Below are 25,421 nucleotides of genomic sequence, written 5' to 3' on the forward strand. Positions count from 1 at the left end.
CTGTTGGACCAAAGGTCGTTCCATTATGAATTGTTTATGATATGGCAATACTTATGTTACTTAATAGAACTCATTCATATAACTTTTTTATTTTAATGTTATTCACTAGACTTTCGCTCACTCTTTATATTTATGTATGTAGGTGAACAACCGGGTGTCCAGCCTTAGAGTCAACCCAAAAGGAGCTTGTGGTTTTGTGATGACAAACCTTGGAGTGCCTCATCTTAGAGGCTTTGGTTCTATTTTTGTTTGGTCTTCTATGACCATGTTTTGAATATAAGTTTTAATATTTTTGTGAGTTCCGAATAATGCATGACTCAAGTATAAATTACGTGGAAACATGTAAACTGGACACAAATACTCTACTGGTCTTCTACTCTCATTTGCCACGAACTTGAGAAGGCTATAGATTAACTTGTTCAGTTTCAATAGTAGAAAAGGGTGCTGTGTACCGTGGAGTGCTTACTGAGGAAGTTCTAGATATCGGTATGGATGTATCCAAAGGAAGTGAATATGTCAAACAAGATCAAACCCCTTCAATCTGATAAATCTTCATGCTTTTTGCATACTTCGTTGCTGTTCCTACCTTATTTTTTTAGTACATGACCACCGGTTCACTAACAAAAATGCTTCACGAGGAAAGTTCAAACAAGACTGCAAACTGGACACAAAATGACTCAGACTGCCCTGGATTTCGCCAATGGACTTCACTAACTTCACAGTTTTAACAAGCCAGGCTACATGCACAAGGATTTTAAGAGAGAGTAATGTTCCATCTAGTTAACAGAAATCTAATGGAGAAGTTTTCGCAAATTTCAGTCTAGCAAAAACAGCAAGGGAACAAACAGTACCAGTAAAGTTTACTAACAAGATCCAACAAGCAGACGAAGCATGGTTGAGGTAGTGTCTACTCTGTTGAAAATTCACTTGCACAATCAGAATCATTCAGAGTAGGATTGAGAAAGGGAACAAGACTTGCATCATTCAGTTTCTACTAATGAAGTTCACTAGTAAAGAACAAACTTTGTAAAACAGTATAATTTTATTAATTTTCTTTAAAAGTACAGAACTGGACAACATTTACAAGGTATAGAAATCAAAAAATTTCTAACTACACTCTATAGGTTGGTTCTAAGGTCCTCCTAATGTGAAGAGGCAAAACTTCACTCTGAACAAATCAATCACAAAATGCCATTCAAAATTCAGGCTCAATATATACTTTAATAAGGAAAAGTCCCCGTCAATCTAATGTGCTCGAGGGTTGTCCAAAGGCCATATTTCAGGACTGCCTGGTTTCCTGCTCTAAATCCATTTCCATACACTGGAGATGTATCTGATTCAATCTGGTGTTTGAAAAACTCCCCTAGCTTCCTCTCAAATGGAGACCTTGTCCCCTGCTTTGATAATGTTAAAACCGGCGCAGAGGACGAGGTTGATGCAACATTGCTGCCTGATATTGACATAATCTGAGATTCTAACCACATGTGAGCTAGAACCTGACAGATACCTTCCTCTACATCTTGACTTAGAATTCGGTAACCTTTCAAACAAATAACAATTATATCAGCACTTCAAACAAATGTTTTTTTTATTTATTATTATTATTTTTTTTTTTTTTTTTTTTGGTGCAACACTCAAAAAGCAAGTTGTCTAAACCAAAGAAATCACAAGGATCATAAAACAAAGCAATCACAGTATTATGCCTGCCAATTAATATGAAAGAAATCATTTCTGAAAATTAACGTGATATTTTCTTTAATAATATTAAGAAAAAGAATGTTATTTTTCCGAAGCCAAGAAAATAAATGAGATGATATAATTTCATTTGGATTTGCAATGACATTTGAAATAGCTACATGTCATGGTATGGGGAACTACCATTAAGTCGAAGCCAAGCGTGCATCATCTCATGAGCTAAAATTGACCCAGTCAGCAACCTGTATGAAGAGAGTTTTTAGTCATAGAAAACAAAATCTCAGCTGAGAAGTAAAATACAAGATAATACAATGAAGTCAAATCCAACATCTTCTGCCAAATGTATCATTGCGTTGAGGCCAATAGGCTAACACATAAAACATCACCTACTGCCAACAGAGAATTTTTAGCTCTTTAATTAATTTCCATAATAATTCAATATCAATGTAACTGACATTATTCTCCTCTCTATACCTGAGGTTTCAAGATTTTAGGTGAAACAAGGCGATTACGCAGCAATGGACCAAATTGACACAATTTGAAACTCATGGTCAAAATTGAGAAAATAAAAACATAGAACAAATGCATAAGGGACAGAATCTAAAATACCTTTCTGCCCACCCTTACAAACAATATATTTGTGTTACATTCTTCGATGTCTATGCATATCTGCAAATTCCTCTATATGCTCCCCGTGTTTGGTTCACATAACCTATAGCAATAGAAATTCCTTCGTATTCTTCTAATTCCTTGTAATTCTCTCTCTTTCAAAAATATCAATGTCCTTATTGTTACTATCAAAAAAAAATCATAAATAAATAGTGTGAGACTTACGGTGAACACACTAAGCCAAACCCCCCTATCATCAAAAGCTTTTGGCCCTTGACAAGAAAGGATGAGGTGGTCCAATTCTAGTATAGTAGGCGGAAATTAGGACTCTAAGAAAAAAATGACGGAACCGCTCAATTTCAATTTTCAGACAGTTTTCCATATTGTTTGGCCTGCTTCAGTTTTGAAATTTTCACACCAATACCGGCAGAAATATTATATTTAAATAATTTTCTATTTTGAATTTTTTAGTATCAGAAAATAAGTGACCAATACTACACATTTTGTCATAAAGGATAAGGGAGAAGACATTTATAGAGCAATCTCCACCCTTTTTCCTCATATATTCTCAATGTGAGATTCTACAAATTTCTATAAAATCTCTTAAAGCCTCCTGCGAATCCATCCTTTACACTAAATCGAAAAACCAACAAAACCGAACCATAGCATGTGGTTGGTTTCGGTTCCTCAACCAACAAAATCAAAGGGTTTGGTTCGATGCTAAATTTTCCCTCAACCCAAACCGAGTCGAACTAAACCAGACTGCTTACAACCCTAGTTGGAATACCACCATAATGAAAATTGTCTTTTTTCTCCCTAGGGGATGGTCCCCTAAGAAAGCAGGTATTTCAATCAATTTCATTTGTTGGCCAACCTTTTGTTATCTCCTACAACTTGTTTTCATCCTTCACTCACTGAAAGTACCAAGGCTCTAATCACATTATACCAATTGATTAGAGATAGGAATCCTAGAAAATGCAGCGAAGGGACTCTATGAAAGGGTCAAACAAATCGTTCAAACTCTGCATTCTTTATATCTTTTGATCCACCGGAAAAACTTGGTTGAACATCATATTTAATCAAAATGCAATAAAAAAATGATAACCAAACATAGAGCTGTATATTGGATTCCAACACTCATCCACTAAATTTGATCTTAACTCTTGTTTCCAACCCCTTCTTTGCTTCGACTACATTTAGGGAAGAAAGAAATTAAAAATAAGAAGGGTAAAACTACCAATAGGTCCTAATAGTTTGATTTAATTCCCATTAAATCCTATTGAAAGTTAGTCCTAGTAAATCGTCACTAAAAATATTTTTTTTTGTGATGCTTTTTTGCATGTCGCTAAAAATTAACAATTGGCTACTTTTTTTAATCACGATTATTATTAATTGTTGCTAAAACTTACAATTAGTGACGTTTTTATGTGACAAATTTTTCAAATTGTCGCTGAAAGTAGAAAATTAGTGATTTTTTTTGTGACGATTTTTTTAAACTGTTGCTAAAACTTATAATTAGTGACATTTTTGTGACAATTTTTAAACTGTCACTGAAAATTAACAATTAGTGGCGTTTTTTTAATATTGTTTGATGAAAAACGCCATAAATTATCATAAGACTCATTGGACAATAAGTCCACTTATTAAGACCTACATATAAGTCCCCCAAATAAAAAATTACCTAGTACAATTGGGTTCAATACCACCTAATGAAGAAACAAAAAAATTTCAAATAATTCTTCCAAATTCCTTGGACACCTTTTTTTTTTTTTTTTTTGGGGGATAAATTACCTTGGAGATCTAATTTGGGGCATTTTGATCTAATTTCAGCCCAAATGGAGGTTGCTTAGCCCATTTACCCAAACCAAACCATTACTCAAGCAGTTATTTAGCCCATTTATGACCCTAAAATCAGAACTCATCATATTTCATCGCCCTCAGGTAATTGAACAAGTGGTAAGCCTACTAAGGAATCTTCGAAGCAATGGCTTTGAAGGCGTGACATTGTCTAAAGGACCTAATTAGTAATGACTGCTGGAGGGCAAGAGGAGGAGTTGGTTGTCCTTTGAGTGCTCCTTTCAAATACTCCTCTAGGTCTGGTCTCACCGTTTAGGTGTCAAAATATCATTGGTTAAAGCCAAAAACCATTAGACCAGCTATATCCTACAAGCTATGTCACTCTGCTAGAGGTTTAGTTCTTTTGGAAATAAGTTTTTCATCTGTGAGCTTATATCTTTCCTGATTGCAGACAAGTCTTTCAGAGCATTAACTGCTCCTAACCACCTGTTACCATCAGAAGGCCTCTCTTCCATTACAAATAGAGGACTTCTCTACTCCTCCAAGTCAATTCTCAACCCTTTTAAGTGTTATATAAAAAGATTCCAAGGAAAAGGCCCAGGCATTCTGGAGTTCCAAAACTCTTTTTAGCCAACTTCTAAATGACCCTTCTAAACCTGCACAATCCCTCTAAAAATAATATTCTGTATGGCAGTTATGCGAGCTCCAGCAATAATTGAAACTACTTCACTTCACTAAAATTACCAACCACTATGGTTATTCTCTTCTATATCAACTACAATCAACTCATATCAGTCCTGACCAGTGGCTTACTCAACATCCCAAAGGTGTGAGACCACCTTGACACTCTCTCTCCCTTGAACACTCTCCCAAATGTTCCCCATTATTTTGGTTTAGCAAGAATGGGCCCCCAAAGCCCATTATCAATTTGTAACAGCTCAGATTGAAGCTTTTAGCTCACTCAGCAGGCTCAAAGCAAACGGGAAATGTCCTTTTCCCTTTCTTCTCTCTTTTGGATCTCTTTTGTATATATATTTGAGTTTAACATGTATCAAATTCCTTGTCCGCTCAGCATATTTTAGTAGATGTAGGGGTTGGACATGCCCCTAGCATCACAAGTCCCGTGCTTGGCTCCCAAACAACCAAACGGTGTTACTTCAGCAACTTCCAATAGTAACCCAATGCCTTCCTGAAGGCATTCAACGGCATTCAGAGCCTTCCAAAACCTTTGGAATCCCACTAGAAGGTCCAACAGCTCCAACAGCATCTGGAAACCCATACCCAAAAGTGTCAACTGGTTAAGTAGCAGGCAATATGCCAAATCTACCGTCTTGTGTAATCTCAGCGACCTCCAGCAGTAGGCCCACAGGTCAGTCACATCAAAGCAATATCACCAGTTGTATATAATAGAGTCCAACTTCATAATTTTCAAATATATATATATAAAGACACAACAATAAATAAATGAATATTTTTATATAAAATTAATAACCATTATTTATTTTTTACATTATAGATATATTTATATTTGGGCAAATTTCATGTCAGTGGGAAATGGGGCAAAAAATTACAAGGGTGAGAATTGTTGTGGGTGCAAATTTTATTGTGTAGTTGAAAAGCACAACAAAACTTTCACCCCTACCTATTCTTATAATTTTTTGTCTTCTATGCTGAAATGATACTCCCTTTATATTTGAATATGCGAAAACAGTAAGAAATCATTTTTCACATTCTATATATTGGAAAATAAGTGTAAGCAAATGTAGAAAATTTAATGTATAAAGAGAAATAGAGAATTGTATTATTGATTGATTTTTTATGTTATGGTTACAATGATTCCTATATATAGGAGAGGGTGAGTGTGTAGTAGGTGAGGAGTAGGTGAAGTGGAGGTGGTAGTGGTGTAGTGGGTTAGGTTTAGTGGAGTAGGTTTAAGTGGGTGAAGTAGGTGGAGAGTAGGTGGATTTTAACAGCCCCCCGCAAACTCAAGGGGGATAGGAACTAACCAACTTGAGTTTGGAGAGAGGACACTGTATGGGGGTGTCATAACGGTGTAGAGGACACTGGATGGCGGTGTCAGACCGATATAGAAGACAGTTTATGGGGTCATGTCGGACCGTTGTAGCAGACAATGTTGTGACAGTTGTTGTGACAGTTTACGGAGTCTTGCTGGACCCTTGTAGAAACTAACCGGAATCAATGTCGGGACAGTTTACAGAGTCTTGTCGGACCCATAAAGGAGCTAACCGGAATCAATGTCGGGACAGTTTACAGAGTCTTGTCGGACCCTTATAAAGTCGCACCCTCAAAAGGTGTGCCCAATCTTTCAAAAGGCGTGCCATCAAAAGGCGTGCCCAATCCATAAAAAGGCGTGCCATCAAAAGGCGTGCCATCAAAAGGTGCGCCAGACACGCGGCGATGCACGTGATCGACAGAACGCGTGTCGGCCTCTTTGTCATGGTCTTTATAAACCGAAGCGGAGGCTGAGGCTTGGAAGCAGAGACAAAAACCTGCTAGAAAAACTCTGAAAAACTCTTCGTTTTCTGAGAGAGATTTCTGAGAAAGATACGCTGTAACACTCTGTTTTCTGAGAGAGATTTCTGAGAGAGATACTCTGTAACACTCTGTTGTCTGAGAGAGATTGCTGAGAGAGATACTCTGTAACACTCTGTTTTCTGAGAGAGATTTCTGAGAGAGACACTCTGTAACACTCTGTTGTCCAGAAAATGGCTTCGTCTTCCCGTGGTCTGCTCACTCTCTTTCCAGACCTTAACGAGTCAACAAGAGAGATAACTGGTGCGGGGGCCAGTGAACCTCAACCAAGCACCCCAGGGTTTGCTCCGTTGAACTTTCCTATGCGGTCTGTGGAGCAAAAAATGGCAGTGCAAACTGACATTGAAGCCAATCAGTATACTTTGAAGTCCTGTGTGGGGACGATGACGGCAGTCACAAACTTGTCGCACCGGCTGCAGAGTAGGACAAATGAGGTGCAGCATTTAAACGGCCAATTGGCTCTGCTCCAGCGCATGTATAAGGATGCGCGAGCAGAGATAAGTGTGCTGAAGGCGGAAAACAAGGAGCTGAAGCGGAAGGCTACCGTGATGTTCCGATTTGGAGGTCCGCCATATGCTGCAGTGGAGGAGCAGGGAGGAGGCAACGTGCTCGGTGGAGTGGGTAGTATGGAGGCAGCGCCGGTAAGGGACACCCAAGAGAAAAGCAAGAAGAAGAGACCTGCAGCAGAGTAGAGAAGAAAAATCCCACTGTGGGTGCGGGTGTGTTGTGGTGGTTTGTTTGTTTGTTGGTTTTTTTTTTTTTTTTTTTTTGTGTGTAAAATTGTGATCGGGGTTGATCCCTGAGATGAATAAAATATGATTTGGTGTGCAAAGCTATATGGTATGAAGGGAATTGGAAAAAGATTAAAAAGAATGTGAAAGAAAAATAAAGAAAAAATAATAAAAATATATTTGAAATCAAAAAATGAAAGATGGAGGAAATAAGGAAAGTGGTTTGGAGAAAATAAATAAAAATAAAAATAATGGAGTTGGAAATCAAACGGAGGAGAGATGAAGATTTTTTTTTTTTAATATAATATAATAAAAAGAGATATATATATATATATATATAATAAAGAAAGTGGGGAACAAGAGTGTAAAGAAAAGAAAAAGTATAGGTTGCATCGTGGGTCACATGGGTGAGTAAAAGAAAACAATAAAGAAATGAGTGGGTGCCCCCCATGTGCAAGGATAGTGCTGGCACTTCAATAGGTGGTACAGCCTGCTGAGCATCAGCTTTGACAGGAGCTGCCTTTGGACCTTTTCTCTAATAAATGCGTCAAACTGTTGCTGTTGGTGTTATCAAGAATGTGGAGAAGAGGAGGCTTGTCTGATGGCCTCTTGGGCTGTGTAATCATATCGAGGTTGGTGGACCTCTCAATCATGTTGTCACCCTCAAAACCAGAGATGGGGACAAAAGGAATTTTGTCAGGGTTGTAACCAACCTTCTTCAGATAGGAAGAGACTTCCTGCACAATTTCATCATACCTTGCTTTTGAGTACTTAGGAGTGGTAGCATCCATCTTGTTACAGCAGCAAATCATCTGCCTCACTCTAAGAGTAAAAGGAAGGAGAGCATGTTCACGAAAGAACTTGGGCTCCTTCTCAATCTCCTTGCCAGATCGACGATCAATCTCAGCAAACTTGACAGCAATGTGGGAGGTGTGGCAGTCAAGAACTGGAGCATACCCATTACCAATCTGACCCAGGTGATTCATAATAATAACATGGGAGGTGAAATTTGCAGCTTCCTTGGCTGGATCATCCTTTGAGTTGGATGCAACAAAACCACGCTTGAGATCCTTCACTGCAACATTGTAGATGAAGACGATCGAGACGGTGGTGTATGGGAGGACAACAGTGAGAGGAGAGGCAGTGGTGGTGGACTCGAAGAAATTTCAAGGTATGTGTAGAAAATTCTAGCAGATTAGGTTGAGGTCCGGCGGGCGGCCAAGGCGAGGTTGCCGCCCGCCGGTGAAGCGAAAAATACTAAGTGCTTAACCTTGCTCTGATACCATGTAGAAAATTTAATGCATAAAGAGAAATAGAGAATTGTATTATTGATTGATTTTTTATGTTATGGTTACAATGATTCCTATATATAGGAGAGGGTGAGTGTGTAGTAGGTGAGGAGTAGGTGAAGTGGAGGTGGTAGTGGTGTAGTGGGTTAGGTTTAGTGGAGTAGGTTTAAGTGGGTGAAGTAGGTGGAGAGTAGGTGGATTTTAACAGCAAAAGTCTTAGGCCTTGTTTGGTTTGTGTTTCCCAAAAATTTTTGGGAAAAAATCTCTACAAATAAGTTTTCAAAAGTAATCAAACCAAACAAATTTTCCTAAAAAAATTTCTCAAAACTTGTTTGGTTTACAAGTTTTTCAAACAAATCTCTCTCTCATACACATCAAATCAATCACTTTTTCCAAAACTCTCTCTCAAAATAATTTTCCAAAACATCTTTTGAAAAAAACCAAACCAAACAACCTTTCGTACTTTTTATCTCTAAAACTCATCTCTCAAACTCAAACCAAACATACCCTTAATATCTGGTTAAAAATTCTTTATTCACAGACAAACTGCAAATTTTGGGCTCTAGAATTCCTAAAATTAAAAAGTCTAAATGACAAGGTATTAATAAGTATAAATACACATTGTTTTATTTTATTATTGGATCACAAGTTGTTTTCTTCAAACTTGCAACGTGTTTCATGTTTACCGAAGTGATGGACACATGTATTTCCCAACAGTCTGAAAAGCATATCTGATTCTAAAAAAATAAGAAGACATTTGGACACGCATATCTGCAACGTGTTTGTACTTCTTATTAGAGTAGATCCTTCATAGCAATATCTAAAAGAATGCAATAACACAATGAGGATTAATTTACTCTTTATTTATTTAACTAATATCACCTTTGAATTTGTCTTTCCCATTTTCATAATGGGTAGCAAGAACCTCTCACGTCAAAAAAATAAAAATAAAAAAAAGAACACTATTTTTGGAGCATATTTAAGAGAATCAAGAATACAACGGCTTTATTAAACATGATTATTAAACCCCAAATTTCAATGAGCATCCAATCTTAGAACATCAATTTTTTCAAGATGATGATGACACAGGTATAAATATGTGAATCATTTTATGTTTGCACTAGTATTTCTGTCATTGCAAAGCATATATTCTTCTTTCATGACCTTTTATACAGACTGATTAATTGCCTATCACGTAATCCCTTCTATCATAAATTGTAAAACAGAGAGAGAGAGAGAGAGAGAGAGAGTACCTAGGAAGGCCATATAAAATTAGAATTGCAGTGACCTCACAACGCCGCGTGAGCGTATAGGGTTCTGTTATCATGTTCATGGCTCTATTTCTGGTCCCAATTATTGGACGGCTCAAAATCTGGTCAGTTTCAGGGTAAATAAGATACAAACAGAAAGTAAGTGATCATACCAAACTCAATGATTCTGAAGGAAAAGAAACAAACCAAAAAAAACAAGAAAAACGAAATTTAAAAAAATAAAAATAAAAATAAAAAAAAGCAGCTTACTTACAGTACTGACAGTTTGTTCCTCAGAAAGGCAGAGTCCTCTGGTCTCAGGCATGTGATGATGGCCCTGGCCAAAAGAAAGAACCAGCATATAAGCTTTTCTTCCCTTCAAGAGATAAAATCATTGTGTGATAATGATAACAGATTTTCCTTACACTCTTGTCCCCATCCATGGCTTCATTCAGTGCTTGCCTCTCTACCAAGAGTAATGGAACCTGCTGCTCTACTTTCATATTCAAGCCTTCATAAAATTCTTGTATATCAAGATAAAGGGGTTGACACTCATTAGTATCCATGATTGTAGAATCCAGACACTCTAAGCAGACCTTCCGACCATCATCAAGGGCAACATATCTTGTTTCCCGTGGCTACAAATGATGAACAAAGATCTATGTAAACATTTCATCAAAAAAACCAAAGTCAAAATGGATTTTTTCTTGGACACCATGCTGAGTGTTGTGTGGCGTTCGCTCATGTTCATGTCGTGTCATTTCAAGTTCATGTTAGAATCATGTCAAAACTAACCAAACCCATTTATTATTTCATGTTATCATGTCGTGTCATTTTCAATCTTCGTCTGGTTCATGTTATGTAAACGTGTCATATCAAAAACTCTCACTCTTAAGTTAAAAATACCAAGTGTAGAAAAATTAAAAAATTTCTCCACAGGTTAAATTTCATGAAAATAATCTCTAAAATAGTAGACAACAAATACATTATCTTCTATTAAAAAAAAAGAAAACTATATTAACCTTCAAATTCTATCTACATATTTTTTAATCCTCTAGATGAGTTACACAAGGGATTCAAAAAGGTCATGGCACTCCTTACTAGAAGTAACATTAAAATGTGTAACTAATCCTCATTAAACGGGTTATCTGAGTCAATTTCATGTCATGCAAGTTCCACACTAACCTCACTCATTTAATATTGATGTTTTCAAGTCACGTCATATTCGTGTTCGTGCCAGAAAATGGTCAACCCTAACTCTTTAACTTTATGTACGGTTTGAGTTGTATTGTGCCGAAAATTCCCACCCATAGGAATGGGGATCCAAAATTTGGCATACAAACCAGATTATAAAATGTCCAAGTGTAGATGGTGAACAACAGGGGAGCTTGAGTCCAATTGTAGGCCTAGCTAAAGTCTTTGAAGACAAATATGTAACATGAGCCATTTTACCCCCTCATGAGGCGAGGCATAAGCCTCAAGGCATTGAGGTGTAAGCATTTTGAAGGAGGCATTGAGGCGTAAGCATTTTGAATTTTAAATTTTTATATGTAGTAAACAAAAAAAATACTTTGCAATAGCAAAAAGTTATTAAAATTTAAATATAAAGGTGTAAATACTTTTATCCTCAACGCGTCGAACATGTAGAAAGTTTGCCTAATCAAAGGTGAAAATAACATTCTTAATTTCAGTCATCGAACTTCTCACTTGAGCCTTAGCCTTATGTTTTTTCTCGGTAGATTTTTCACTTGATTTTTCCCAAGGAACATAGTTACAAAAGGATATCTTCCTTTTTATGTTTAAACCATGTATTAAACTTATGTTTAACAACTCCAAACAAGCTTTTCAAATGTGTACTTCTCATATGTTTATTCGCGTGTTTATGCGCAAAGGAGCTCAAGGCACACATTTCAGACTGTAATCCGCAAGCTTTTCAAGAGTGTCTACAAAAAATCAAAGCCTCAATGTGTTTTAAATTAGCATCGCCTCAAGGCGATCCTCAATGAAGCCTTCGAAAACTTAATATTCTTAAATTGAGCCATTTAAGAACTAATAAATAAGTTAATCATTCAAAAATATGAATTAAAAACACATCAAGGCTTATATATTCTGATTAACTTATTTATTAGTTCCTAAATGGCTCAATTTATATGGTCATCAGACTAATTTCATGCTTTAATTCCAATAGGAAGGGGAATAAGAATACCACTCCTGACAAGAATAAGATACCCACCATCTGGGGATATCTTATTCCTGAAGAAATGAGATTTCCAATATCATTTGTGTGAAGAAACAATGGAATCAAGTGGAATAGGAACAAGATTGCCCCTTTCCATCAATGAAATGCTCCCAAAAAGGTTGCTAGTTCAATGGTAGTTCATTCAATCTGACCTCCATACGCTCACAGCTACAGCACCGAGGAGTCCCATCATGTTCATGAAAGGGGCAATATTTCTGGATCCAGAAAGGATGTGCCCTATATTCAATAAGGCCAGCAGCATTTGTTGGAATCTGAAAAGAAAAAAACATATGGCATAACTTCCGAAGGATCAACAAGACATGACAAAAAGTTTTTGAAACAATAAAAGAAGCAAATTGAATATCTAATTTGTCAAATTTCATATGATATGACATTCAGGAAACCTAATATACATTATGAGAACACCAATCATTTTGAAGACCCCAATGCAACAACATAAGTTATATGGGGAATTGGGGATATAAGAATTTGTCCATTTAAACAAGGTTTTCCCCTTAACTCTCTAGTCTGCGGAAGTTCTAAAACAGCGGGCATGCTGAGTATAAGCCCCCCTGCCCATCCAACCCCAACAATCATCTCAACACCAGGATATGACATGGTTTCTAATTATCACCTTGTAACATCATTTTGGACTGACTTAGCTCAGAAATAAGAAGTTTAAATGCAGATATTTCAGAAAAACAACTAACTACAAAGAAATCAACACATAATGCATTGTTCCTCACAGGCTCTTAAGGTTGGATTCCAAAGATACATTCACTAAACATGCAAAGCAGAGATCACTCCAATGTTACTGACCACTATTGTTTAATCTTGCAAATCAAAGGCATGGTATCTCCCACTTCAATGATTGAAGTTCAACGTAAATGCACGTATAGAGGAAGCAATAGCGGCGGTGGCTACCATAACGGTAACGGCAAGCGTTGACACAACCATGGGATGTAATAGCCATAGTGTAACGGTGGCAACAACCAGAGTCATAATTTTTTTAATTCTTCACACAACTCCAAGAAAACATACTAATACACATGTTTTTATTTCAGTATCACATTTAGTGATGTTCAAAATGATTTTCGGTGTGTTTTATCTAGTTTTAAATATGATCCAATTTTTTATATTAGTTTTTCGTCACTATAGGGATTTCTTCTATTGTTGGACGTATTTAATTTTATTTACTTTACTCTTATAGATAACTTCCCACTTGTTAAGGAAAAAAATGAAGCCTGTTTCATAAACATAAGTTCATAATACAAAATATCAACATACTAATGTAAAAGTACTGAAACGATATACAAATTTTGTACAATAGATCTGACCTAAGAGCAAATATAGATATAATGTAAGTTAATATTCAAATAAGAAAATGAAAAATTAATGAAAGCTTGTCAATAAAAAAGTAATGAAAGTTCGAAGAGAGAGAAGTAAGCTCATTTAACTTTGATAGTAACTCAAGTCTCGTAGAATTTGAAGATTGGACATCCAAAACTTGTAGATCTAAGACTTTTTGGCATAAGTTCTATATTTTTTTTGTACGATTTTAACAACTAGAAAAAAAAAAAATGAGAAAATGGCCTTATATATAAAATAAAATAAAATAAAATACAAGCATACCACTCGTAACAATGGCAACAGTATTGTAACGGCAATGTAAGAGGCATTAACGTAATGGCCATTACGGATAAGAATTTCTATCACACTGCTATAACGACTGTAACGGATGCCAGTAACCACTAAAACCATAGCGTAACATGTTACACAACAGCTGTTGCCACTTTTTGAAACTATGATTGCATAGCAAGAGTGCCCTTGGTAAATATAGCTAGAGAGCAAGAGTGCTTTTAGAGCGTATTTATATAATCCTAGACACACATATAGGGGTGTGCAAGAAAACCATACCAATCCAAACCAACTCATGTGATTTGAGGTGAGAGGGTCGAGTTGTGTTGGTGGATTAGATGACAAAAATTGGCACATTGGTTGATTGGTGGGTTAATATCTGTCAACCGCCAACAAACCAACCCAACCCGCCTGTATGTATATGCAAAATTATCTTCCACTTGCCCACACAATTACTCCCTAACCCTATCACCACTAATCAAATGACACCCACCATTCATTTTCATTGCTTTTTCTTTTCTAGTTTGATTTCTTTGTATGTTAATTTGTAAAATATGATTTTAAGTAACATTATACATTCAATTAATTTGTGAATTTTGTGTCCGGATTTGGATAAATAATAAATTTTTTGTTTGAAATTACGAAAAGAAATATAATAATAAGTTTGTATATTCACTGATATTCTTTTTCATTTTGTATTGCTTACCCACCAAACTTGCTCAAACCATTGGTTTGAAACCACCAAAACATTCAACCAACCTGCCAATGCTAATGATGGTTGGGTAGACAACAGGTTGAAAAATTCTCAATCCACCAAAGGTGGTTTGGTTAATATTTTCCCCCAAAACCAACCCAAAGCGACCCTCTAAAACCCTTACACACACACATATATAACTATACACGTGTATATGTGTATATACATATTCAAGTATTTTTAAGTTTTTATGCATTCATTCCTTCTTGAATATAAAATGTGATATGTGTTGCTACATAATAATTGTTTGTGTGACTAGTGCTAGGAATCGGTAAATTTTTGGGTAAATTACACTTTCATCACCTAAGGTATGACCATTTTCTTACTTTGGTCCCTAACTATCAAATCTTCCCACTTTGGTTTAAAAAATTCTAACTGTTATACTCCCCTAAAGTATGGGCCATAACTCACTTGGTCCATAAAGAAAAAAATGTTCCCGCTTTAGTCCCTAACCAACCACCCTTCCTTATCCCAACGCCCCACAACTGACACCTCCCCTCTCCTAACCCATTACCTAATTTCCTCCACTACTAGCCTCCGCACTTTGATTCACAGCCTCTTTGCTACTCGAATGAATTTTTCATTTTCGTCCTCAGATATAAAGTTGGCTTTTGAGATTAGGTGGATTAGGGGTGGGGATGGTTTCCAATTAGGCTGGGTTTGGATTTATGGACCAAAGTCCCCCTTACCCCAACCCCACAACTGACCGCCTCCCTTCTCCCAACCCATCACTTGATTTCCTCCACCAGCTTTCACTCTTCAATTCGCAACCTCTTTGCTCCTCAAATGACATACACCCATTGAAATTTTTTTTCATTTTTGTCCTCCAATATAAAGTCAAATTTTGAGTTTAGGTGGGTTAGGGGGGTGGGGATGGTTTTCAGATTAGGTTAGGTTTGGATTTATGGACCAAAGTGAGAACTCTTTTTTTTTTTTGATAAATTATAAAAAATAAATAAATAAATAAATAAGGGAGAACTCCTTTTTAAGGAACAAAAGTGAGAAAACTTAGGCTGTGTTTGGTAAAGCTTTGAAAAGTTGATTCCACACCTTAATTTGAGTGTGGTGTTTGGTTAGAGTTTTCAAAAATTTATTCCATACCCATTTTAAAAACACGTCTTCCCGGACGTCCAGCCGGTCGTCTGGCCGGTTGACCAGAATAGTGTTCTTTTTATTGTTCTTTTTTTTATATTTTTGGGCACCTATTATTTTTATATTTTAAATAAAAAAATATTTTCGAAATTTTTTAAAAAAAATTTATGAGCTTTGAATAAAATTTGGGATTGTGTGTTTGGTTATGAGTTATAAATTTTTGAATCAAATATCATATGTCAGATCAAAAATTTCAAACTCAATTGAAAACTCATAACCAATCAAATTTTCCACACTCAAATCATAATTCCAAAATTCACAAACTCAAAATACAACTCCACTCTCAAATCATAATTCTAAAACTCTACCAAATGCTACCTTAATTTTTCAGGGCCACAATGAGAAAATTAATTTTTGAAATTCCTAAATTATCCCTTAACCATGACGGAAGTTGATAATTTGAGAAAAGTGAGAAACAACAAATAGTTTATGGATCAAAGTGGAAGAACCTTTTCCTTAAGGACCAAAGTAAGAAATGACTCATACTTTAGGGGGTGGGAGTGTAATTTACAATAATTTTTTGCACAACACCTTTTGGATAGTCCTAATGTACAAATCTTATTCTTTGTATAACACTACTACGATCAACTAGGTGCGTGTTACAACTTATAGTCCCATGTCAATTACTAATTCACCGAAAACATGGATTCCTCTCTAATTCACCAATTGCACAATTGAATTAGCATTAACTTTGGCTACTGTCACCATCGTTATTATCAGAGATTCAAAATTTTACGATTCACGATTTGATTTATAGTTCCTGCATAGATCGATGTGAATCTATGGGGACTCTATTTTGGGATAGAATCAATGATGAATAGCATGATTCACAATTTAATTCATGAATCTATTCATGGTTAACAATACATATAATTCTTGAAATTGTAGGACCCAACATATTCCGACTCCTTTTTACCTCTTTTTTAAGTGAAAATATCGTGATAACTTCCAAAAGTGTTTGGTATGATTATACGAAAATAACCAATAGCTATGCATGATATCTTATTATTTTGGTGATCAAAGTATTTAATAGGATCCATCCAATTAGACCCAATATATTCTTAAACTCTTTTTTCTCATTTTCTTCTCAGAAAAATATCAAAATAAATGTTGTAAGGATGTTTATGGCCAAACTAACTTGCACCCATATTGTTATTTTGGTGAAATAAACATAGTTCAATATCACATGGATCAGGTTAGTCAGACAAAATGGTTCTACAACTGTTTTTTATTTTTTTAACAATAAACATGCATACCTTCTAAAAGTGTTTAGGTTTTAAAATAAAGGATTGTCACTTACTCTTTCTTCATATTTTACTCCATTTTAGAGTTTCTAGGTTCATGTTTTGAATGTCAACAAAGAACATATTACGATTTTTAAATAATTTTATGATTGGTGTAATTTGGACCCACATCTCGCTATGACAGCAATATTAACTCAATTATGGGTTTAATCACTTCCAATATAAGAACTATTCTATAACACGTGTCCACATCAATTTATTTTATCTTTTTAAAATATACAAATGTTTAATATATTTTTTTTATAGTTTGTGCCAAATCTTATGATTCGATTTGATCCATGATTCACAAAATTAGGATTTTGATTCACGATGCAGTTCTCAATTTGACAACTACACTCACCATCAGTTTGCGAAGTTGCGATCTAGTGGGTGATTCGCCACCCTAGGATGGAGAATAACGGCACACTTAGATTCAAACTACAAACCACCACACCCAAGCACCACAGTATTCTAGTTCTTCGACACTACAATATATAAATATTAATATATGTCTTAGTATAACATCTCTAATTTATACTTCAGGTTTATAAATTATAAACATCAAAACGATCACTCAGTATTTACAAGTCAAGAGAAGACAACATGAAAAAACGTAACATAGCTTCCAAAAAATAAAACTAGGCAACTAGGAAATATTATTTCGCTCCATTAGTAATAGAACCAGATTGTGCAACACAGAACCAACAGGATATTTCTTAATGCTCTATTCTCTGAAGATACTTACAAAATGTTTGCAAACGTCACATTTTGGGTGATGGTGCTCCTTGTAGCAATACTTGTGATAAGGATAATTCCCAGACATAGAGAACTATGGGAGAAACAATAAACGGAAAACTTAGCACACTACACGACTGAAATTATAATTGTCATTAAAGCCAGAAAAAAATAAAAAAAAGAACTATACTACTTTGACAGCCTAGACAGAGTAGTTCTCGTACCTCATAATCACAAATTGGTTGGTTGCAGCCATGGCATCGGAAACATCCTGGATGCCAAATTGCACCCATGCAATTCAAAAATCTTCCATGACCAATCTCGGTGTTACAACCAGCACATATCCTAACAAAAGAGAAAAGATAGCAATTATATGACACTGTGACAGCTAGTTTATGGACAGTACTATTGATGCATGGTCAAAATCTTTAAAAAAAATCCTTTTTTCCATGTTCATAGGGTTAGAAATTGAAGTCCCACTATACACAAAATCATATTAAAGATAGTAATCATATTGAAGACGGTGGTTGTCCTTCTTTAACGAATTTTCATTGTTCTGCCAAAATGTGACTTAATCAGCACCTTCCATCCCGTTTAAAAAGTTTTAACATCACAGCAGTGTTTTAAACCTAAATGTGACCAAGAAAATTGATCCCAAAAACCTCTCCCAGGGCAGGGTTTTGGAATAGCCCGCAAAAAATACCACATATTGTAATCTTTCTACCTAATCATACAGCAACCAAATTGCTTCAGTTAACAACATTATAACAGTTTCGCATTTTTTAGTTTCCTCCTGTTCATTTCATTTCTCCAATCTTTCCTACTAATTACCTCAACATGTTAAAATCATGCAAATCCTAACAGATCCTAACAAATCATATGTTGCTAAATTCTCTACTGAGTGAATCTCTGATTCAAACTGTCTGATGGCCAAAGAAAAACATCTCACTTATTAACTGCCACTGCTAGCAATGATCTTCATATAGTTTATCTGAATGCCACATCTTTCAAAATGCATAAGCATAATTCTAAGTGAAAAAGGTTTTCAAAATCAATGAAAAAAATATTAAGAATCTCTTTTAGTTAATAACTATGGGTAGATGCTGTAAAGGCCTGATCTTTATAACTTTAGAACTCCAAAAAATTTAGAAGAAATAAATTAAGAGAACCATATGAGGATCCAAGTACATAAAATAATTGAGTGTGAATGTGTGATAGACCAAAGGCAAATTCTATTCGAACACCAGTCAATATTTCAGTGCACACCCGTCGATATTTCAGTACACACCATTTCTCAAATTTTTTTTGATTACATTTTTGTCCCTTAAGCAAATTACCTTCTTGGACAAAACCTAAATCTAAATTTCTCAATACACACCACCAACCCATCACCATCGGCCTTTAACAAAACGATTAACGATTCGATTCGTGATTTGCCAACAATGGGTGCAGCCCTTTTTTGAAGTTTCTTCATTTTTGCAATACATTATGTTCTCATTAATAATCACAAAAAAAAAAAAAAAAAAAAAAAAAAAAGGGGGGTCTACCTTAAAGGCATAAGTGACAGGACCCAAATTAATGAGGTCAAGTATATCTCACAGTATAGAAAACAGTGTCGGAGAGATAATAAGATCAATCAACCAAGGCCTTTGGCCTAGTGGTTGTGTAGCTCCCCTTTGTGGTGTGAGCTTACTGGTTTAAATCCTATGGAGAGGTGTTCTCCCCCTTCCCCTACTAACAACAAACAACTAACCTTTACTCCATGTATGTCGAGTGACCAAAAAAAAAAAAAAAAGAGAGAGAGAGAGAGAGAGAGAGAAAGAATAAGATCAATCAACTAGAGGTAATGAAATCCAATTAACTCTAATATGCTTTCTACATAGAAAAGAAAAGATAAAACAGGGGGGAAAATATGTGATGCATTAACATACTCAAAGAAACCAGGAACTGATTAAACAAATTGCAATCAGAAGTGAGAGACACAGTATAATAGCCATAAGCAACTCATCTACCTGAACCCTGTTGAATACGGGAAAGGTATGGGCTGATAAATATTTTCATTTCCATATTGGGGATATTGGGGTGGAGATTCAACATTCAAACTTTCTTGTATAGCTTTGGCAAGTTGTTCATCATCTTTCAATTGGTATTCATTATCTGTCAAAATATATGTAAAACATATTATTGCAAGTTATATAGTGAGGATACAAAAAACAGGAAAGATATTCAAAGCATAGAGCTGAGAGAACTCATCACTACATTTGCAGATGCTTAATTAACACCATCAAACCAGCCTTCAACAAAAAGCAAATGTACTCTATGACATAAAACAACTCAGTACGGTAAAGGTAAACCTCTAAAGTGAGGCAATTAAGAATTAACCGCAAAAAGAGAAGCATGCATTTCAGTTCCATTCACAATGTCTTTTTTGATGATCCAAATTATTGGTTTGCCTCTCTGCATGCAAGTGTAAGTCGGGTACATTTGACTTCTTAGACTCCGCAATAGAAAGAACCTCATGCACTGGGATGCCCATTTCTAAACCATTGCCCGGCCCCTTTGTCGAACCAATGAAGTTTTATGACACCATTTTCCTGATGGGATGTTATCCCAAACTTACAATCTAAGAAGTACGACATGGACACAAACACAAATGCGGACACGAGACGCGATTATTTCAAAAAATGGGGACACGAACATGGACATGACCAGGACATGGCAATAAAATATTTTTTCATATATTTTTATTTGCTATGTAGATTAATATTGCATCCACAAACTATCAAAATTAACAAAAACTAATACTAATTCAATATCAAAAAAAAATTTAAAAGTCACTTTTAAATTAACACTAATCGTTCATATCTTTTTATGGATGATCTATTAAATATTAAATCTAAGCGAAAAGGAATAAATATTCAATATCCAACATCTATCAAAAGGGGCACGCCGCATGTGTGTCCCTGAAGAGTCCCCAATGTGTCTCCTGAAAAAAAAATTAATTAATTAATTAATTAAATAAAAGGGATACACCACATGGCATGTCCCATATGTGTCCCCTCCGTGTCCTCGTGTCCAACACAGCTACGGCACTTATTTTGAAGTGTTGATACTTCATGGCTTACAATTAATTGGTCAAAGAATTTTCTCATGCCAGTGATTAGGGTATTTTTGTAATGTGCATCAGATATATAAACTATAATCTATGCCTAATTTTATATTAATTACTAAAATATATAATACCAACATTATGAATGATTGCTTCAGACCCATTTCCAAGTAGATTTAATTCTCCATTAGACTATTGTATTTTTCTTGTCAATTTGTATATATCTTTATTTCAAAAAATGTGTAAGTTTCCACATAATAGTATGAATTAAGGGTCTAACAGGAATGAAAGGATTTAAAAAAGGAGATCAAAAGTAGCATTGTGATTGCTAAACAGCTGTCCTGTATTGTGTATCCCTATATTATGCGAGCATGTGGTTCTGATAGAAAAAAAATTAATCTCAGCCTGAGAGGAAAGTACAGCGATGGTGTGCCTCAAACTAAACTGATTTCACAAGATATTACTATGGCAAAAAATTCCCAATCTTGTAAGCTTTTAATACTACAATGACCACTGGCTAAACCCTACCAAGTCAGCTTTTAAAATTACCTGTTAAGCCCAAAGTACAAATCAAACTCATAGTATAGCATACATTTGTTGTCAAGTGTTCATGGATATCACCAAGGACAAAATCACTCACCAACAATGTTTTTACTTTTTCGATCTTCTTCTGAAAGGGATAGTGCAATAGCATGATCAATATCTTCAATCTCTGCCCATGCATCCTAATAAAGTAGGTCAACAATGATTGAGCTAAAAAGAAATCTGGTAGACAATTGACAAATATTTCCACCATTTCACGAAGGGTTAAAAAGACCAAAAATATCATAAGGGAAAGAATGATTAGGCCTATCTCCTCAAACCTTTTCAATTAACTTGAAATTAGGAAATTATGTCACGCAACTTTATAGTAGCTCATAAGTAGCAATAGAAGAAAGAGATGGCAAGAACAAGCAACCAATTTACCCCTGAACTTGAAGGTTCACACCCGAGTGTGTCTTCTCCATATCCCACATTCCTATTATATTTTCCTTCTGAAACTTTGTGGCTTGAGCCCTTGAAAATTTTGCTAAGCCAACCCATTATGTAAACTGTTATCTGTGCATGATCAAGGAAGCTTTTACCTGCACAAAATCATTTGTTCAAACAAAAGAACAATTAGGTATCCTATGACTGTCAAAGATAATGTAGAAGCTATTACGCGGTCTTGGGTAGAACTCACCCCAAAAGCTAGCTCTTAAGGTAAGGGTGCCCTCACACTTATATGCTTAATATTACTTTAGTGCTCAGGTGACAAGGGACTTCGCTTCATACCCTCCCTCACGCCCAATGTGCTCACTCGGAAGCACTTGCAGCATGCAGGCTAGGGACACGCACCCTACCGCTCCCTGAGTACTCCAGATCTGATACCATGTTACACGGTCTTGGGTAGAACTCACCCCAAAAGCCAGCTCTTAAGGTGAGGGTGCCCTCACGGTTATATGTTTAATATTACTTTAATACTCAGGCAATGTGGGACTTCGCTTCACAGAAGCTTGATTATTTTAGATACCCCATTGATCCCAATTCCCAATAACCTTAGTTGTATACAAAAAAACATAATAGGTTTACATTTCAATTCTGAACTACTTCGTAAGCAGTTCTTCTTTTTGTTTCTCTTATATGGTTAAGAATTATCAACAAAATATGATAAGAAAAACATTGCAATTTGCAACTAATTTCCAACTAAATTATACAGAACAGGTGCTAAAAGGAAAGGCTATCATGGAAATTTAATTTTGCATCAAATTTGAATTGTCTACCCCACACTTCATAACCAATGCCACAGTTGAAAAGATGACTTTTACAATTAAGTTGTATGTGTTTGCATTGCTAACCTAAATGATTGCATAATGTAAAGCATATTCGAAAGACAACTATCAATTCACGTAACTAGGGACTGTCATGGGACGGGTTGGGGGCAGGTTTGTAGTAATCCATCCCCATCCCGTATCATATCGGGCGCGGAGCAAATCAGGGGTGGCAGTGGCGGTGGCGGTGGCGGGGCGGGAGATGAGTTAATTTTGCAAGTTGAAGAATGAATATATTAATAAAAATTATAGATAATACAGTATATTACGGATAATGATTTATAAATAATGAGAATTATAAAATATAAGATAAAAATTAAATGACTAAAAATTAATATTAAGTATAATATTTTAGTATTTTAAATTTATTATAGTAAAAAAATTTAATTATAGATATTATATACATATAAATATATTTAATATATATAATCAGGGTGGAGGACAGGCAAAACGGGGTTGGGAAGCAAAACCCGTCCCCGCCCCACTTCCTCAACAGGGCGGGAAAAACCCGGGCGCCGCGGGGCGGGAGAAAATGACCATCCCTACATATAACCTCCCAAGCTTTGAAATTGCAGGTCCGTTGGAATAATTCATCTCTCTAACATGGCAGCTTCAACCAAGATTTCCATAAAAATAAAAGAATGCATAAAAATTTCATGCAATTCAATCATTAAAATTGGTTTTAAATTAACATTGCAAGAAAACAGAATAGGTATCAGGAATACTGCATGGACTACCTACCACCACTCACTGTATGCAGATTACATCTGGAGAATCAACAAATGGGCATGCGAATCTCAATTTGAACAACTAGGCATCCAAATTCAACCCAAACGAACAAATTTACTCTTCATCAAATGAGCGACAAGACAACATCATATTAACAATAAACAAAATAGGAAAATGAAAAACCCATAAACGCACCAGACGCAATGTTGCTGATGCCCTACATGTCTCAATTCCAAATAACAATCACAAAATTTCTTGACATGTCTCAATTCCAGTAAAAATTTTATTAAAAAAAAAAGAAGAAAGAAAGAAACAAGCTCAATGTGCCCATGATATTCATTTTTCAGATTAAAAATAAAGATATAAAGATAAAGAAATCATTTTTATCTGATGAGTGACTCACATCAAACAGGAATGGTGGAAGCAGAAAAGAGCCAGATCAGATAATCAGCCCAAAAGCAGCCTCACGCAATACAATTACAGTCGAACAGAGAAATTCTCAACCATACCCTCTATTTCTTTCAACACAAACAACAATCTACCAAACCAAAAAGTGTTCAAAAGAAATGAAGACGAAGTCCAAAGATCTGTATGAAAACCTATGGAGAAAAAATATATAAACAAAAAGAAAAAACAAAAAACTTTAAGAATGTCGAGGTGTGCTTGAATTGTACGCAAAATCAAAGTCAAAGAAAGGGAAAAATGTGGAAATCTGGAGGCTTGGGTTTAAACCCAAAAGGGTTTGACGAAGGAACATCAAACCCCCGTTCCTGTTGCTGGTTTTGTTTGAATATTTCAGAGGAGAGGGCTTATATGGCGTGTGGGGTCCTTTACCCTCTTTCACATAAAGCTCCTCGAATAAAGCGTCAAAGAGTCGTAGTAGACTCTACATCAATAAATATTTGTTTGTGACAAACTGATGATGTGAAACAGATTATGTTGATTCTGTCTTTAAATTAATCACCCTCGCATCAGCAATGGGCAATGATCCATCTCTTAAAAATAAACCTTTAAAATGGGTTTTATACATTTAGGGTGTTTTTGATAATGTTTATGTTTTTAATTTATATTTATAAAAATTTATAAATTGATTTTTATTTATTTTTAGAAAAATATAAATTACAAACGTGTTTGGTAATTGACAAAATGTTTAAAAAAATTTAAAAATATAGAAAATAGTGAGAAATGGCAAGTAGTGGCAAATGGCGGCAGAAAACGGTGGTGGAAAATGGTGACGATAGGTGGTAGATAACTGATGGTGACGGGTGGGTGGTGGTGGTGGGAGGGTGGGTGACGGTGGCGGGTGGTGGTGGCGGCGGTGGTGGCGAGTGGGTGGCGGATGGCAGATGGTGGTGGGTGGGTGGGTGACGGTGGCGAATGGTGGATGGTGGTGGCAGGTAGGTGGCAAATGACTGGTGGTAGCAGGTGGTGGGTGGTGATGGCAGGTGGGTAGCAGATGCCGGGTGGTGGTGGGTGGTGATGGTGGGTGGATGGGTGACCGTGGCGGGTGGTAACGAGTGAGTGGTGGTGGTGGCAGTGGCAGGTGGGTGGCAGTGGGTGGTGGTAGGTGGGTGGTGGGTGGTGATGGTGGCGGTGGCGGTGGCGGTGGCGGGTGGTAGCGAGTGGGTGGTGGTGATGTTAGCGAGTGGTGGGTGGTGGTGGCATGTGGGTGGCGGGTGGTGGTGGATGGTGGCGGTGATGGCGAGTGGTGGGTGGTGGTGGCAGGTGGATGGCGGATGGCTGGTGGTGGCGGGTGGTGGCAGTGGTGGGTGGATGGGTGACGGTGGCGGGTGGTAGGTGGTAACGAGTAGGTGATGGGTGATGGTGGTGGTGGTGGTGGTGGTGGTGGCAGCGGCAGCGGGGAGGGGTGGGTGGTGGTGGCGAGTGGGTGGCAGGTGGGTGGTGGTGGTGGATGGTAGGTGGTGGTAGCAGGTGGGTGGTGAGTGGTGGTGGCAGGTGGTGGTAGGGGGTGGGTGGTGGTGGCAGGTGGTGGTAGGGGGTGGGTGGT

General features: G+C 36.5%; 1 protein-coding gene and 1 pseudogene across 3 annotated transcripts; both read right to left on the reverse strand.

Annotated features, from left to right (window-relative positions):
- Positions 1 to 1,023: 1,023 nt before the first annotated feature.
- LOC114323382 (protein DA1-related 1) lies at positions 1,024 to 24,321 on the reverse strand. 2 transcript variants are annotated; one of them, XM_028270967.2, is made up of 12 exons: positions 23,817 to 24,321; positions 21,801 to 21,958; positions 21,475 to 21,559; positions 19,738 to 19,882; positions 17,950 to 18,070; positions 17,736 to 17,819; positions 12,316 to 12,435; positions 10,350 to 10,562; positions 10,199 to 10,261; positions 9,928 to 10,046; positions 1,879 to 1,937; positions 1,024 to 1,540 (listed from the first exon to the last, which is right to left on the reverse strand). In XM_028270967.2, exons 2-12 carry the CDS (start codon positions 21,915 to 21,917, stop codon positions 1,221 to 1,223), a joined length of 1,446 nt encoding a protein of 481 aa, XP_028126768.1. In that variant the 5' UTR covers positions 21,918 to 21,958; positions 23,817 to 24,321; the 3' UTR covers positions 1,024 to 1,220. The 2 variants fall into 2 exon arrangements, with proteins under 2 accessions (XP_028126768.1, XP_028126769.1); XM_028270968.2 differs by having other exon boundaries at positions 22,057 to 24,281.
- LOC145792653 (elongation factor 1-alpha pseudogene) lies at positions 7,451 to 8,551 on the reverse strand (annotated as a pseudogene). Its single transcript, XR_014332339.1, has one exon. The product of XR_014332339.1 is annotated as an elongation factor 1-alpha pseudogene (transcript).
- Positions 24,322 to 25,421: the final 1,100 nt, after the last annotated feature.

Source organism: Camellia sinensis, chromosome 6 (genome assembly GCF_055761805.1).
Source record: "Camellia sinensis isolate YWXY chromosome 6, ASM5576180v1, whole genome shotgun sequence".
Lineage (NCBI taxonomy): Eukaryota > Viridiplantae > Streptophyta > Magnoliopsida > Ericales > Theaceae > Camellia > Camellia sinensis.